Here is a 15,083-nt window from a genome sequence, read left to right as displayed (position 1 = left end):
CTTTCAGGAATTGCTACTGCTAACTTTATCTTTCAGGAGGTGCTACTGCTACCTTTATCTTTCAGGAGGTGCTACTGCTAACTTGACCTTTCAGGAGGTGCTTCTGTTAACTTTATCTTTCAGGAGGTGCTACTGCTAACTTTATCTTGCAGGAATTGCTACTGCTAACTTTATCTTTCAGGAGGTGCTACTGCTAACTTTATCTTTCAGGAGGTGCTACTGCTAACTTTATCTTTCAGGAGGTGCTACTGCTAACTTTATCTTTCAGGAGGTGCTACTACTAACTTGACCTTTCAGGAGGTGCTACTGCTAACTTTATCTTTCAGGAGGTGCTACTGCTAACTTTATCTTGCAGGAATTGCTACTGCTAACTTTATCTTTCAGGAGGTGCTACTGCTGACATATCTTACAAGAGGAACTTTTGCTAACTATGTACCAGAAGTTATACTGCTAACTTTATCTTTCAGGAGGTGCTGCTGCTAACATTTGACTTGATTTTGAATTTCTCATGCTCTGACGACCTCTTTGATGCAATGAAAGCTGAACTGAAGAAAACATACCATAATGAAATTATGAAGCCCTCTAGTGCTGCAAGGTAAACCAGAACTTTATTGCCATCTTCTAGATACTGTACATAGTATATATTAATGTTTAATGATGGCTTAATTTTCTCTAATATTTGTGAACAGTACAACAGATGAATGTAAAGCAGTCACATGTTTTACTAGAATTGTTTCCCAAAGGAACATCAGTGGTCATGTGGTAACAGTCGTTGACTTAGTTAGAATCACTTACCTTTCACCACTTTAGGTTTGAGCCCTGCTTAGGCTCTTATGTGAGAAAGTCATCAAGCTGGCTTGAAGAAGGTCAATAGATATACCAACCATCCACCCATGCCTGAAATAATGTCTACAGGGGTACCTGGGGTCCCTCTATATCATTTAAGCTAGGTAGACTTTACAAATAAATTATATCTGACTTTTGCAAAATAAAGCTTATTACGTGAAAAAGCCTGGTATGGACTTTTTGGACCAATATATAAATTGCAGATAGAGTCTAATAGTATATGACTTAATATCCAACAAATGTCTCCCAAAAAGTGTTGTTGGTATAAATTCTTTGGACTTAGGTGTTGATTATCAGATGCATTTATTCTTTATTAACAGACATATTAACCTTTTTGTATAGTTAAAACCTGTTTAGCTTGTAATATTGTTGTAACAGGTCATTGCAGCATTGGGTTAACCATGGTTATTGAGTTCTTCATTCACTTGTAACATACACTGTATTTTAAAATATGGTTTATTATCGGGTTCAGAGCAGCAACATCAAGGTTAGGAATCTATTGCTCTGGCATTAGTTGAATTGACATTGATAATTAGATAGATTTGGCTTACACAACTCTGTGTCAGTAAGTGAAGCCAATAGATTATGAAAAGAGCTTATGACACATCAATTATAGAATTTAAACAGGGACCATTTTGTTTGATGCCTGTTTAACTCTGGTAACAAGTTGTTATTATGGTAACATTTCAGGGTTTTACGTTGGTTGGTGACAGAGAAGCGTTACTGGTCCCATGCCGACAAGTACAGGATTGTTGATGACCTTACAAAGCCGGAACTCATGCGTCTAGTCAGTCTGTTCCTTGAACAAATATTTACCGAATCTCTTGTTATTGGAAACTTCACTAAACAGGTGTGTGTTCAATAAAAATAAAGGCCACAAAAGTGATAGTGGGATGTAATAATGCAGTCTTCTGTCCATCTATCTTTTCCTCTGTTCTGTCCATCTCTTCTTAATCGTCTGAACAATAACTTTTAAAATGGCTTAAGGGGCCTCTGTGGCCGAGTGGTTAAGGTCGCTGACTTCAAATCACTTGCCCCTCATTGATCTGGGTTCCAGCTGCACACGAGGCATTGAATGCTTCATGTGAGGAAGCCATCCAGCTGGCTTATGGAAGGTCAGTGGTTCTATCCAGGTGCCTGCTCGTGATAAGATAATGCGCCGAGGGGCACCTGGGGTCTTCCTTCACAAGCTGGAAAGTCGCCATATGACTTATAATTGTCTCAGTGTGACATTAAACCCAACAAAATAAATAGATAAATTTAAAACTGCTTAAAGGAATAAAATCAGATTAGACTTAATGATAACTGGCACCGAGATGAATTGCAACATAGAAGAACCATAACTCTGTCTAGACTATTTTTTAATTATATCCATTTCTGTACTTACCGTAATTTTCTTTTGTTCAGACTATATTTTAAATCCACTGAAGGGGGATGTAATGTTTTAATTTAATTAAAAGTTAGTACGCCAGTTAAGATCTTAGGTGCAGGTCTGTAAATGAACATTTGAACAAAGGTACAGTATGTATGAATTCATTCCACTTTGAATCCAAGAACTCTGGTAAGGTTAGCAGAGTGCTGAAATAAACAGATTTGAACAAACAGCAAACAAAAAAAAAACTCATCTGAGATTAAAATTCAAATTTATAAAATTAGCCGTGCCATGAGAAAACCAACATAGTGTGTTTGCGACCAGCATGGTTCCAGACCAGCCTGCGCATCTGCACAGTCTGGCCAGGATCCATGCTGTTCGCTTTTAAAGTCTGTTGGAATTAGAAAAACTGTTAGCAAACAGCATGGATCCTGACCAGACTGCGCAGGCTGGTCTGGATCCATGCTGGTCGCAAATGCACTATGTTTTGTTTTCTCATGGTGCGACTCAAATACAGAATATTTCAGTAGTCAGTAGGCATGCATAAAGAAGATCTTTTAATCAGGAAAAGAATTGTTTCGTAGGACGCAGAATGCACAGCTCCAGGTGATATTTTATTTCAGGGTAAATATATTGTATATGCCTCATAACAATTTAACAGTCCAATGTTTTACAGGAGGTGGTTGCAATGAATAATGAGGTGCTATCCAAACTGAACTGCCAGAAAACTGTTGACGAAACAGTTCTTCAGGTTGGTACTTCTATCAGTGACTAGGACTAAGTTAGAAAGATTTTCTGTTCAATTCCTGTAATGGTAATTTTGTTTTTGACCTTTTTCTTACATAAATGAGAAAGCTTCTGGCAGTTATTTCCTTCAGTAGCACTATATTAATAGTTTCTGTCACAAGTACAACGACATGATCGTTGACAAGAAATTCAAATATTTTCTTATTTTCAACTTTATTTCTTCATTTAATCGGAAACAGTAGCCTTAGATCTTTGAAATATAATCAAAACAATTTCAATGATTGAAATCTTATCTCAGATAATGAATAAAATGACTAATCAAAATTTTGATAAAAATGTTAGTGATGGCAGGGGTTTCTTTACTGTAAGGAGAGACCATGATAAATGAGTTGCGGAGTCGGGGATTTTTAGAAGAGACTTAAATATGATATGTTTTGTTTTGCTTATTTTTTTTATAAATTATAATTCATTGAATTTTTGAAATAGATTCAGTGTAAAATCCACATCCAGAATGAGCTTTTCATGTTTCCAAGGATTTTTTAGCAAATTAATCTGTGTCAGAATGAAAGCATGTCTCTTTGTTGTATTACAGAACAATTTATTGGCAGTACCAGCAGAGAAGCTGTACTGTCAGATCAAGAGTTTTAATCCAGAGGATACAATGTCATGTGTACACAATTATTACCAGAGTCAACCTGGTTCTTTGTTGAGATGCTGTCTCAATGAAGTTCTTTGTGTAAGTGATTTTCATTCATTCAGAATATGACTGTTTTAGTAACTTAATTCATTATTTAATTGGCCAATTACAGCATGTTGACAAATTCTGTTTCTATAGTATATATGGCCAAGAGCATGATTTAACTTTATTACTTTCATACTGTAAGGTAGAATTTGGTCATATACATTTAAGATAGTGGAACCATAATTATAATGCTCTGTAATTTCTGTGTGATTACATATTCTTTGTAGGGAATTCTGCATTCTTTGGATGTAAAGTAGTCAACATGCACAGTCATTACTTTCCATAACCCCCCCCCCCCCCCCCCCCCCCCCCCCCCCGAAAATGCTGAAACCACATACTGAGAATACATAATTTGCCGATAGTCATTACTGGTCCTCTACCATAAACAATTAATTTGACAAAGGAGTATATATATATATATATATATATATATATGAGCCACGCCATGAGAAAACCAACATAGTGCATTTGCGACCAGCATGGATCCAGACCAGCCTGCGCAGTCTGGTCAGGATCCATGCTGTTCGCTTTCAAAGAATGTAATTAGAGAAACCATTAGCGATCAGCATGGATCCTGACCAGATGCGCAGGTTGGTTTGGATCCATGCTGGTCGCAAACGCACTATGTTGGTTTTCTCATGGTGTGGCTCATATATGGTTTGAATTCATCGTTGGATTGTCGCTCTCAAGAGGAAATGTCAAATAGACTTTACCTTGTCTTGACTACAAAAGTTTGAGTCAAATATTCCATCTAATATAAGCTTGTATATGTACCTCAGCAATTAACTTCCATTTAGACCACAGTGCCATGCGTTATTTGTTTATTATATTTTTTCAGACTCGTATGACAGAGCCATGTTTCAACACATTACGTACAAAACAACAGCTGGGTTACAGTGTGAGTTGTATAAACCATCTGACTTGTGGAATTATTGCCCTCGGCATATGTGTAGAATGCAAGGCTCAGAAATTCAGGTAAGACTTTCACGCTTTTATAAAAAATTTGAAAATTTTGTGTGTAATTATGTCTCCCCCAGGAGACATATTGTTTTTGCCCTGTCCGTCCGTCTGTCCGTCCGTACGTACGTCACACTTCATTTCCGAGCAATAACTGGAGAACCATTTGACCTAGAACCTTCAAACTTCATAGGGTTGTAGGGCTGCTGCAGTAGACAACCCCTATTGTTTTTGGGGTCACTCCGTCAAAGGTCAAGGTCACAGGGGCCTGAACATTGAAAACCATTTCCGATCAATAACTAGTGAACCGCTTGACCCAGAGTGTTGAAACTTCATAGGATGATTGGTCATGAAGAGTAGATGACCCCTATTGATTTTGGGGTCACTCCGTCAAAGGTCAAGGTCACAGGGGCCTGAACATTGAAAACCATTTCGGATCAATAACTAGAGAACCATTTGACCCAGAATGTTGAAACTTCATAGGATGATTGGTCATGAAGAGTAGATGACCCCTATTGATTTTGGGGTCACTCCGTCAAAGGTCAAGGTCACAGGGGCCTGAACATTGAAAACCATTTCCGATCAATAACTTGAGAACCACTTGACCCAGAATGTTGAAACTTCATAGGATGATTGGTCATGAAGAGTAGATGACCCCTATTGATTTTGGGGTCACTCCATCAAAGGTCAAGGTCACAGGGGCCTGAACATTGAAAACCATTTCCGATCAATAACTTGAGAACCACTTGACCCAGAATGTTGAAACTTCATAGGATGATTGGTCATGAAGAGTAGATGACCCCTATCGATTTTGGGGTCACTCTGTGAAAGGTCAAGGTCACAGGGGCCCGAACATTGAAAACTATTTCCGGTCAGTAACTTGAGAACCATTTGACCCAGAATGATGAAACTTCATAGGATGATTGGTCATGCAGAGTAGATGACCCCTAACGACTTTAGGGTCACTCTGTTAAAAGTCAAGGCCACAGGGGCCTGAACATGGAAAACCATTTCCAATTAATAACTTGAGAACCTCTCGACCCAGAATGTTGAAACTTCATAGGATGATTGTTCATGCAGAGTAAATGACCCCTATTGTTTTTGGGGTCACTCCATTAAAGGACAAGGTCACAGGGGCCTGAACATTGATAACCAGTTCCGATCAATAACTTGAGAACCACTTGACCCAGAATGTTGAAACTTCATAGGATGATTAAACATGCAGAGTAGATGACCCCTATTGATTTTGGGGTCAGTCTATTAAAGGTCAAGGTCACAGTGGCCTGTTCATGTAAAATCATTTTTTGGAAATAACTTGAGAACCACTTGACCTACAATGTTGAAACTTAATAGAATGATTGGACATACAGAGTAGATGACCCCTATTTATTTTGAGGTCACTTGATCAAAGGTCAAGGTCACAGGAGCCTGAACAGTGACTTGAGAACCACTAGGCCAAGAGTGTTGAAATTTAGCGTGATGACTGGACATGCCAAGTAGATGATCCCTATTGCAGCTAACCATCAGTGTCTCTTCGACTTTCGCTCTTGACCTCTACTGACTTCTTGCCTATAGGACTTTGCATTGGGGGAGACATGCGCTTTTTTACAAAAGCATTTTCTAGTTATTGTAATGTTTTTATTTGACATGCTCCTCACCACTGTTGATTCAAAACTCACATGGTGAATATAGACAATTTTCATCAGAGAAAACTATCCAGTTGTTTATAGAAGGCCAGTCATTTGTCTGTCAGCATGTGCCTAAAAACACAGTTGCCACATGACCTAAAATACAACATGACAAGATAATTTCACAAGTAAAATAAGATTCTGGCAAGTGTAAATGGCTGGCAGTTATATTTTATCAGATCTTATTTTATAGATATTTATGTTAAGAAAAGTTGAAGTCCATTTTAATAGGGTAATTTTAAGTCATTTACTAGCTAATTATGTGCTATAACAGTTCTACAAAGTAAAGAACTTTTTATCTGAAAATATATTTTTCAGTATGCAGTATGTGGATGAGCAGATTGAGAAATTTCTTCTGGAGATGAAAGAGATTCTCTACAGCATGACACAGGAAGAATTTGATACCTTGGTAAATGTGATTTTATACTCTCTGTATTATACTGCTTGTACTCTTAACAGTTTTACCTGCAGTGTGTGGAGGGAATTGGCAAAAAAAACAAAAAACATTTGCTGATAAGCAGTTATCTGGTCTGAATTTTGTTGAGGAGGAATTCAGCAATTTTCCAGATATATTTGTATTTATGTTACATTGTATAGAAAATTTGCTGGCTTTTTTTAAAGTCGTAAAAGAAAAGCTTCAGGGGCATTAAGGAACCATCTTACAAATGGTTGGTATATTGGTTGTTCACTTTATAAAGACCAATTCTGTTGTAAACTACTTTGACATTTTTAAAGGGGTCCACTGAAAAATCATATGCATGGTCATTATGAACTGCAGATAAGCACAATATATCATTTTTACGGTCTGTCCCAGCATTGTATAATTGAGGAGTTTTTTGAGGAAGTTGAGATTTGAAGAACTGTTGAGGCATACTACCATTTATGATCCTTGACTTTACAGATAGACTCCGAGATTACCTTGAAGAGAACAGAGGACACACACCTAGAGGAAGAGGCTGCCCGACACTGGAGAGAGATTGTGGAACAAACTTACGTCTTTGATAGGCTAGAGAAAGAGGTAAGTTACCTAGGAGACAGGTTATCATACTGTTACACTTGTTAACAAATTTTACTGTCTTCTGTTACACTGAATACATTGTTTTGACGCTGTCAGTCTGGCTGTTCGTCCATGCTTCTGTCCGTCCCTCTGTCCAAAATGGAATATGCTTGTAATTCAAAAATTATTTTTGTTAGAATCACCAAACCTCACATAATTATTAATTAGTACATTGCCTTTGATCACATTTAGTATTATCCCCAGTAAAGGCATAGTTTTTCTTTTTGATATGGTTTAAAAAAAAGAAAATGCTTAAAATAATTCAAAAAGTATTCTAGCTAGAATCACCAAACTTCATATAATTATTAATTAGCAAAATTAATTAGAAAACTCCCTTTAATTGTGTGAAAATCCCTAAATACAGATGTAGTTGTCCATTGAAGGATTGTCATGAAACAATGCAAATATAGATCATTATAGGACAGAGTTTTTCCCCTTGATTTTGTAAGAAAATAGGAACCAACAAGCCATAGCACAGTAATATTATACCTAACATTTGTATATCTGCAAATTTTGTATCTTTCAAAATATAATCTTGCTCATTAATGAAAACAACCTATTTGGAAGGAGATATAAATTGACTGAGTTTGCTTGTTTTATATGTAAATGGGCTGTGCAGATATATCAAAAAAAAATCATGGGATGATGTATACATGTATATGAAGAAAGGAGTCTTGAAGGGGCCATAATTGCTAGTCCTTTGGTAAATTGTTAAAATAAAATATTATGCAGACTGACCATTTGGTTACCACAGTTCTGTTTTAAGCACTGCACATACTCATTTTCTGTCTGTGCGTATGTGTCTGTCAGTTTGTTCATATTTTTATGTCTCCCCCAGGAGACATATTGTTTTTGCCCTGTCCGTCTGTCCTTCCGTCCGTCCGTATGTCACACTTCATTTCCGAGCAATAACTGGAGAACCATTTGACCTAGAACCTTCAAACTTCATAGGGTTGTAGGGCTGCTGGAGTAGACGACCCCTATTGTTTTTGGGGTCACTCCGTTAAAGGTCAAGGTCACAGGGGCCTGAACATTGAAAACCATTTCCGATCAATAACTAGAGAACCACTTGACCCAGAATGTTGAAACTTCGTAGGATGATTGGTCATAAAGAGTAGATGACCCCTATTGATTTTGGGGTCACTCCATCAAAGGTCAAGGTCACAGGGGCCTGAACATGGAAAACCATTTCCGATCAATAACTAGAGAACCACTTGATCCAGAATGTTGAAACTTCATAGGATGATTGGTCATGAAGAGTAGATGACCCCTATTGATTTTGGGGTCACTCTGTCAAAGGTCAAGGTCACAGGGGCCTGAACATGGAAAACCATTTCCGATCAATAACTAGAGAACCACTTGACCAAGAATGTTGAAACTTCATAGGATGATTGTACATGCAGAGTAGATGACCCCTATCCATTTTGGGGTCACTCCATTAAAGGTCAAGGTCACAGGGGCCTGAACATTGCAAACCATTTCCGGTCAGTAACTTGAGAACCACTTGACCCAGAATGTTGAAACTTCATATGATGATTGATCATGAAGAGTAGATGACCCCTATTGATTTTGGGGTCACTCTGTCAAAGGTCAAGGTCACAGGGGCCTGAACATGGAAAACCATTTCCGATCAATAACTAGAGAACCACTTGACCCAGAATGTTGAAACTTCATAGGATGATTGTACATGCAAAGTAGATGACCCCTATCGATTTTGGGGTCACTCCATTAAAGGTCAAGGTCACAGGGGCCTGAACATTGAAAACCATTTCCGGTCAGTAACTTGAGAACCACTTGACCCAGAATGTTAAAACTTAATAGGATGATTGGTCATGCAGAGTAGATGACCCCTAACGATTTTGGGGTCACTCTGTGAAAGGTCAAGGTCACAGGGGCCTGAACAATGAAAACCATTTCCGGTCAGTAACTTGAGAACCACTTTACCCAGAATGATGAAATTTCATAGGATGATTGGTCATACAGAGTAGATGACCCCTAATGATTTTAGGGTCACTCTGTTAAAGGTCAAGGCCACAGAGGCCTGAACATGGAAAACCATTTCCAATCAATAACTTGAGAACCTCTCGACCCACAATGTTGAAACTTCATATGATGATTGTTCATGCAGAGTAAATGACCCCTATTGTTTTTAGGGTCACTCCGTTAAAGGTCAAGGTCACAGGGGCCTGAACATTGATAACCAGTTCCGATCAATAACTTGAGAACCACTTGACCCAGAATGTTGAAACTTCATAGGATGATTGAACATGCAGAGTAGATGACCCCTATTGATTTTGGGGTCAGTCTATTAAAGGTCAAGGCCACAGTGGCCTGTTCATGTAAAATCATTTTTTGGAAATAACTTGAGAACCACATGACCTACAATGTTGAAACTTAATAGGATGATTGGACTTGCAGAGTAGATGACCCCTATTTATTTTGAGGTCACTTGATCAAAGGTCAAGGTCACAGAAGCCTGAACAGTGACTTGAGAACCACTAGGCCAAGAGTGTTGAAATTTAGCGGGATGATTGGACATGCCAAGTAGATGATCCCTATTGCAGCCAACCATCAGTGTCTCTTTGACTTTTGCTCCTGACCCCTATTGACTTCTTGCCTATAGGACTTTGCATTGGGGGAGACATGAGCTTTTTTACAAAAGCATTTTCTAGTTAACCCTCTTTTGTCCTCTGAACTTGTAAACCTTTAAAGACTTCTCAGATGTAATGTAACATATATTATTTTTATGATGTGGAAAATTTGCAGCTGACTTTTTTTTTCATTTGAACTGAAATTGTAGAGTGATTTCCCTTTTAATCTTATAGCACTGATAGTTTCATCTATATGTAGATAATTTTTGCAAATCGATTTTAGGTAGCCATTCTGAAGACATTGACCTTAAAGACATTACAAGATTGGTATACTGAGGAATACTTGGGAGAAAAACAGAGAAAAATCAGTTTTCAGGTATTTGTACATTTATATGGACTTTGGTAATTAAATAAGACTGGTTTACTGACTTTGTGTTCGTGTTAGTTTAGGTTTAATTTATCTGAGTTGATACAAACAAAAGGAAGGTCTTTAAATGACATTTAGCAAGAAATCCTTTTGTAGTCTGTTTAAAAGTGTTACCAGTTAAAGCTATGTAGATTTTCATGTGTACTTAAGTTATTTTTAGCTCATCTGAGCCAAAGGCTCATGGTGAGCTTTTTGACCGCTTGATGTCTGTCATGTGTCGTCCATCCGTCAATAATTTCTAAAAAAAATCTTCTTGAAAACCACTGGGCAGATTTACACCAAACTTCACAGGAATGAGCCTTGGGTGGCCCCCTTTTGAAATTATTCAAAGAATTGAATTCCACACAGAACTCTGGTTGCCATGGCAACTGAAAGGAAAGACTTAAAAAATCTTCTTGTCCAAAACTGCAAGGCGTAGAGTCTCGATATATGGCATGCAACATCATCTAATGGTCCTCCATGGAGATTGTTTAAATTATGCTCCTGGGGTGAAAAGAGGCTCCGCCTCTTGGGGTTTCAAGTTTTATATAGACTTATATAGGGAAAAACTTTAAAAATTTTATTGTCAGGAAGTTCAAGGTCTAGGCCTTTGATATTTGTTATGTAGCAATGCCTTTTATGTCCCTGGGCTGAAAAGAGGCCCCGCCCGGGGTGGGGTCACTTGTTGTTATGAGTTATTTAGGAAAAAACTTCAAAAATAATATGATTATATTTCCTAGACTGTTTAATTATAATTACCTGATGACCCCCAAGTAATAAGTGACCTTGACCTATTGACCTACTTTCTTGTTTTTTAAGATAAGCCTTGAAATTTGGACGAAAAACACAGTTTTGCACACTGATCTTAAAACTGACTTTTAGTGACCATGAATGTGACCTACTGACCTACTTTCTTCATATTTTAGCATCAGTTTGACATTTGAAATATGTTCACACAACTGGGAAAAGATTCCAATGCTTACTTATATTTGACTTTCTTACCTGACCTCTTACACTTGTCTATGTAGCTCACATTACTCAGGTGAGCGATCCAGGGTCATCGTGACCCTCATGTTTTTATTTCATGTTTAAGTTAATCTATTATCAGAGATTTGTCATATATTTTGAAACTGTGATTTGTAAATATATTCCATAGGTAATTGGTTGCCAGGAGAACGCTTCTAACAAGCTTTCAGATGAAACTGATCATACTGTCAAGTGTCTGAGGGACCCGGAGCAGAGTCAGTCCCTACCTATAGATGATATAGAGTCCTTCAAACAGTCCTGCAAGCAACTTCCACACACCAAAGTGGTTTCTTGATACTGACCTTTTGTTAGCTATTTATTACAAAATAAATTTTTATTCAAACATATATCAGCTTTTGTCTGTTTTCTCGGATTAGTAAAGAGAACAGTTTTGAAATAAAGGTGAAGGAAGTAATAGATTTACTCTGGAACTCGGTTTACGTCTGGTATTTCCAAGATTCATGCACACGCTGTGGGTACAAACAAACCATTCTATAAATAGATTGCACTATGTAGCATTGAAATATGTCTAAATATTAAACTCGCACACAAACACAAATTCAACCTGATTTTATAAATCCATTACATAATGATGTTAACATACCGGTATCTGTCTATAGTAAATAGTATCGGTTTTGCTTATCAGTTCAAAGAAATATTTGATGTATTAAAGGTTAAACTTTTAAATTAAAAGTTTCGATAACAAATCGGGGAATAAGTGTACATACACTGATTTGGGAAAACCCTGTTCCAGATTAAGACTTTTTCTGAAGCTGCTTTGATTTTGGCAAAACAGTTCCACATCTGTTTGGATAATTATACCCCCACAAAACGAAGTTTGGTTGGGTATATAGGAGTGAGCTTGTCTGTCAGTCTGTTGGTTTTCATGGTTTCGGGATGATAACTCATTAAAGGCTTGACCAATTTAGATAATTTTTGGTACACAGGTGTAACATCAGAAAACAAGGTCAGATTTGACTTTGGGGTCAGTAAGTCAAAGGTCAAGGTCACAGTGACCGGGTGATAACTTGAGAACACTTGAGCCTAGGGTCATAAATGTTAGTATACAGGTGTAACATCATGAAATACAGGTCAGGTTCGAATTTTAGGTCAGTAGGTCAAAGGTCAAGGTCACAGTTACTCTGAAAAGTTAAACGGTTTCCGGATGATAACTTGAGAACGCTTGGGTCTAGAATCATAAATTTTTGTACACAGGTGTAACATGATAAAATACAGGTCAGGTGCCACTTTGAGGTTATTAGGTCAAAGGTCAAGGTCACAATAACACAAAACAGTTAAACGGTTTCAGGATGATGACTTGAGAACGCTTGGGCCTAGGATCATGAAAATTGATAGGGAGGTTGGTTATGACCAGCAGATAACCCTAATGATTTTGAGGTTGGTAGGTCACAGGTCAAGGTCACAGCGACCCGGAACATTTAAAAGGTTTTCGGACAATAACTTCAGAACACTTGGGACTAGGATCACAAAACTTAAGAGGGAGGTTGGTCATGACCAGCAGATGACCTGTATAGATTTTGAGCTCCAAAGGTCAGAGTGATCTGGGACATTTAAACCTTTTCTAGATAATTACTTGAGAACGTTTGGGACGAGGATCATGAAACTTCTTGGTAGGTTGACCATGACCTGCAGATAACCTCTATAGATTTTGAGGTCAAAGGTCAAGCAAGTTCGGCTTTGACATTGGCTTAGTTCTGTAACAAGGCCATATTGTGGGGTTATAATTCGTCACTTCTGTGACAACTAGTTGGCACTTGTTATTTATTGGCTATGGTGTATAATAACTTTAAAATACTGGTCAGACAGTGTGCTCAGATTAAGCTATTTTGTCCACCATCAGCACTCTACAGGGCACAATTGAGCCGCGCCATGAGAAAATCAACATAGTGGGTTTGCGACCAGCATGGATCCAGACCAGACTGTGTGGATGCGCAGGCTGGTCTGGATCCATGCTAGTCGCAAACCCACTATGTTGATTTTCTCATGGCGCGGCTCAATTATATCCCAATCTTAGTTGAATTTGATCAGAAAATTTCCCTTGATAAAATCTCTAATGATTTTGAAACATTTGTCAAACACTAGGTCAAATAAGTAAAAGTTTAACACTCCTGAGATCATCTTTTACACCTGATCTTCATTTGCCAAGGTCTGTCTCTTTTAAGTCTAGGTCAGGTTTGAAACTAGCTTAATTTAATGTTTGTCAGAATGTTTTTCTATATGAAATCTGGGTGAATTTCAGATCTGGATTACCCAAGTTCAAAATAAAGGTCATTAGGTCTATTCATAGAAAAACTTAGTTTTAACTCTCTAGAAGTCCAACAACATGGTCTTAATAAAACTTTATTAGAATGTTTGGCGGTATTAAGTAAAGGTCAAGTCCTAAACTGGGTTATCTAAGATCAAAAACTAGGTCAGTAGGTCAAGGCATAGAACAACATTGTTAACACTGTATAGGCCACATTTTCTACCTGATCTTTATGAGACTTAGAATGTTAGTATCAGATCTAAGATTAATTTGTAAGCGGGCCATCTTTGGTCTAAAACTAGGTCGGTAGTCAATATTGGCAAGAACGATATATACTCTTATATAGAACATTTTTTAAAAAGGTCAAAATTGGAAAGCACTACAACATCTTGATAAAACTGCCTTGTAACACTCCAGCACAGTTTCAGTTATAAGACGGGGAGCTAACGAAGATAAAACTGAAAAACTGCCTAGCAACAGTTGTATTTGCCTGTTGGTTTGTGCCTCCACACTTGCAAAACTTAGATTAGCATTTGTCTGTCTATCTGTCCGATTTAAGAGAATGTATATGTGTTCAGACGTATTTGACTTACTGATTGATCTACACTGAAATACTGTTGAAAAACAGCATTAAACCCAAAACAAACACACTACCCTGTCAGTAACACAGTTTTTGGTGAATTGCTGCTCTAACGTTCCAAGATCTAGATATAAATTATACACCAATTTAAAGGTCTCTCAGTGGTGTTAGTAGAACATTTTCTAAACTTTTAATATCATTAAGATGTCGACATTATTGTGAAATTATTTTTTTAGCTATCGGTAATGGTTGAATTCTGGTCCGTGACAAAATACAAAGAAATTGTTTTTTTTTTGTTTTTAGGCTAAGTAAGGTATCCAGAAAGTTTTATAAAATTCCATCAACAAATTAAGACAAAATTGAAATAAAAAGAAAACCCCAAAAAACTGATATCCAAAATATGAAATACTTTATCAAAATCAGCTTTTGACTAAATTTACAAAACTTATCCAGAATTTATTTGCCCCATGTGGTTCTGGGACGATCTATGTATAAAAGAATTGAAACCACAGCCTTACCCTTGCATGATCGTAAGAGGCGACTAATAGGGTCTTAACACTTGGTTTTGCTGTAACTCGGTGATTCCAGCAGGTATGCAAATTTTGATTCCATACCTCGTTTTTATGCCCCTGAAGGGAGGCATATTAGTTTTCAACTGTTTGTCACACAATGTCCGTCCGTTCGTCGCACCAATGATAACTTTTTGCATGAAGGCACTTTACTCGCGACCCGCTGCACACAGGACCTTCAAACTTCACATGCTGATAGTACTTATTGAGTACACGACCCCTACTGACTTTGGGGT

General features: G+C 37.6%; 1 protein-coding gene across 1 annotated transcript in view; it reads left to right on the top strand.

Moving 5' to 3' along the window:
• Positions 1-11,779, top strand: part of LOC123524304 (nardilysin-like) — a 47,426-nt gene extending 35,647 nt beyond the window's left edge. The window contains exons 23-31 of the mRNA XM_045302398.2: positions 468-595; positions 1,537-1,696; positions 2,895-2,969; positions 3,558-3,701; positions 4,546-4,682; positions 6,671-6,761; positions 7,254-7,370; positions 10,284-10,376; positions 11,563-11,779. Coding sequence (XP_045158333.2) covers positions 468-595; positions 1,537-1,696; positions 2,895-2,969; positions 3,558-3,701; positions 4,546-4,682; positions 6,671-6,761; positions 7,254-7,370; positions 10,284-10,376; positions 11,563-11,727 — 1,110 coding nt within the window. The 3' untranslated portion in view covers positions 11,728-11,779. The remainder of the gene's footprint in view (positions 1-467; positions 596-1,536; positions 1,697-2,894; positions 2,970-3,557; positions 3,702-4,545; positions 4,683-6,670; positions 6,762-7,253; positions 7,371-10,283; positions 10,377-11,562) is intronic.
• The last annotated feature ends 3,304 nt before the right edge of the window (positions 11,780-15,083 follow it).

Source organism: Mercenaria mercenaria, chromosome 3 (genome assembly GCF_021730395.1).
Source record: "Mercenaria mercenaria strain notata chromosome 3, MADL_Memer_1, whole genome shotgun sequence".
Taxonomy (NCBI): domain Eukaryota; kingdom Metazoa; phylum Mollusca; class Bivalvia; order Venerida; family Veneridae; genus Mercenaria; species Mercenaria mercenaria.
This window is presented reverse-complemented; position numbering and strand designations above follow the sequence as displayed.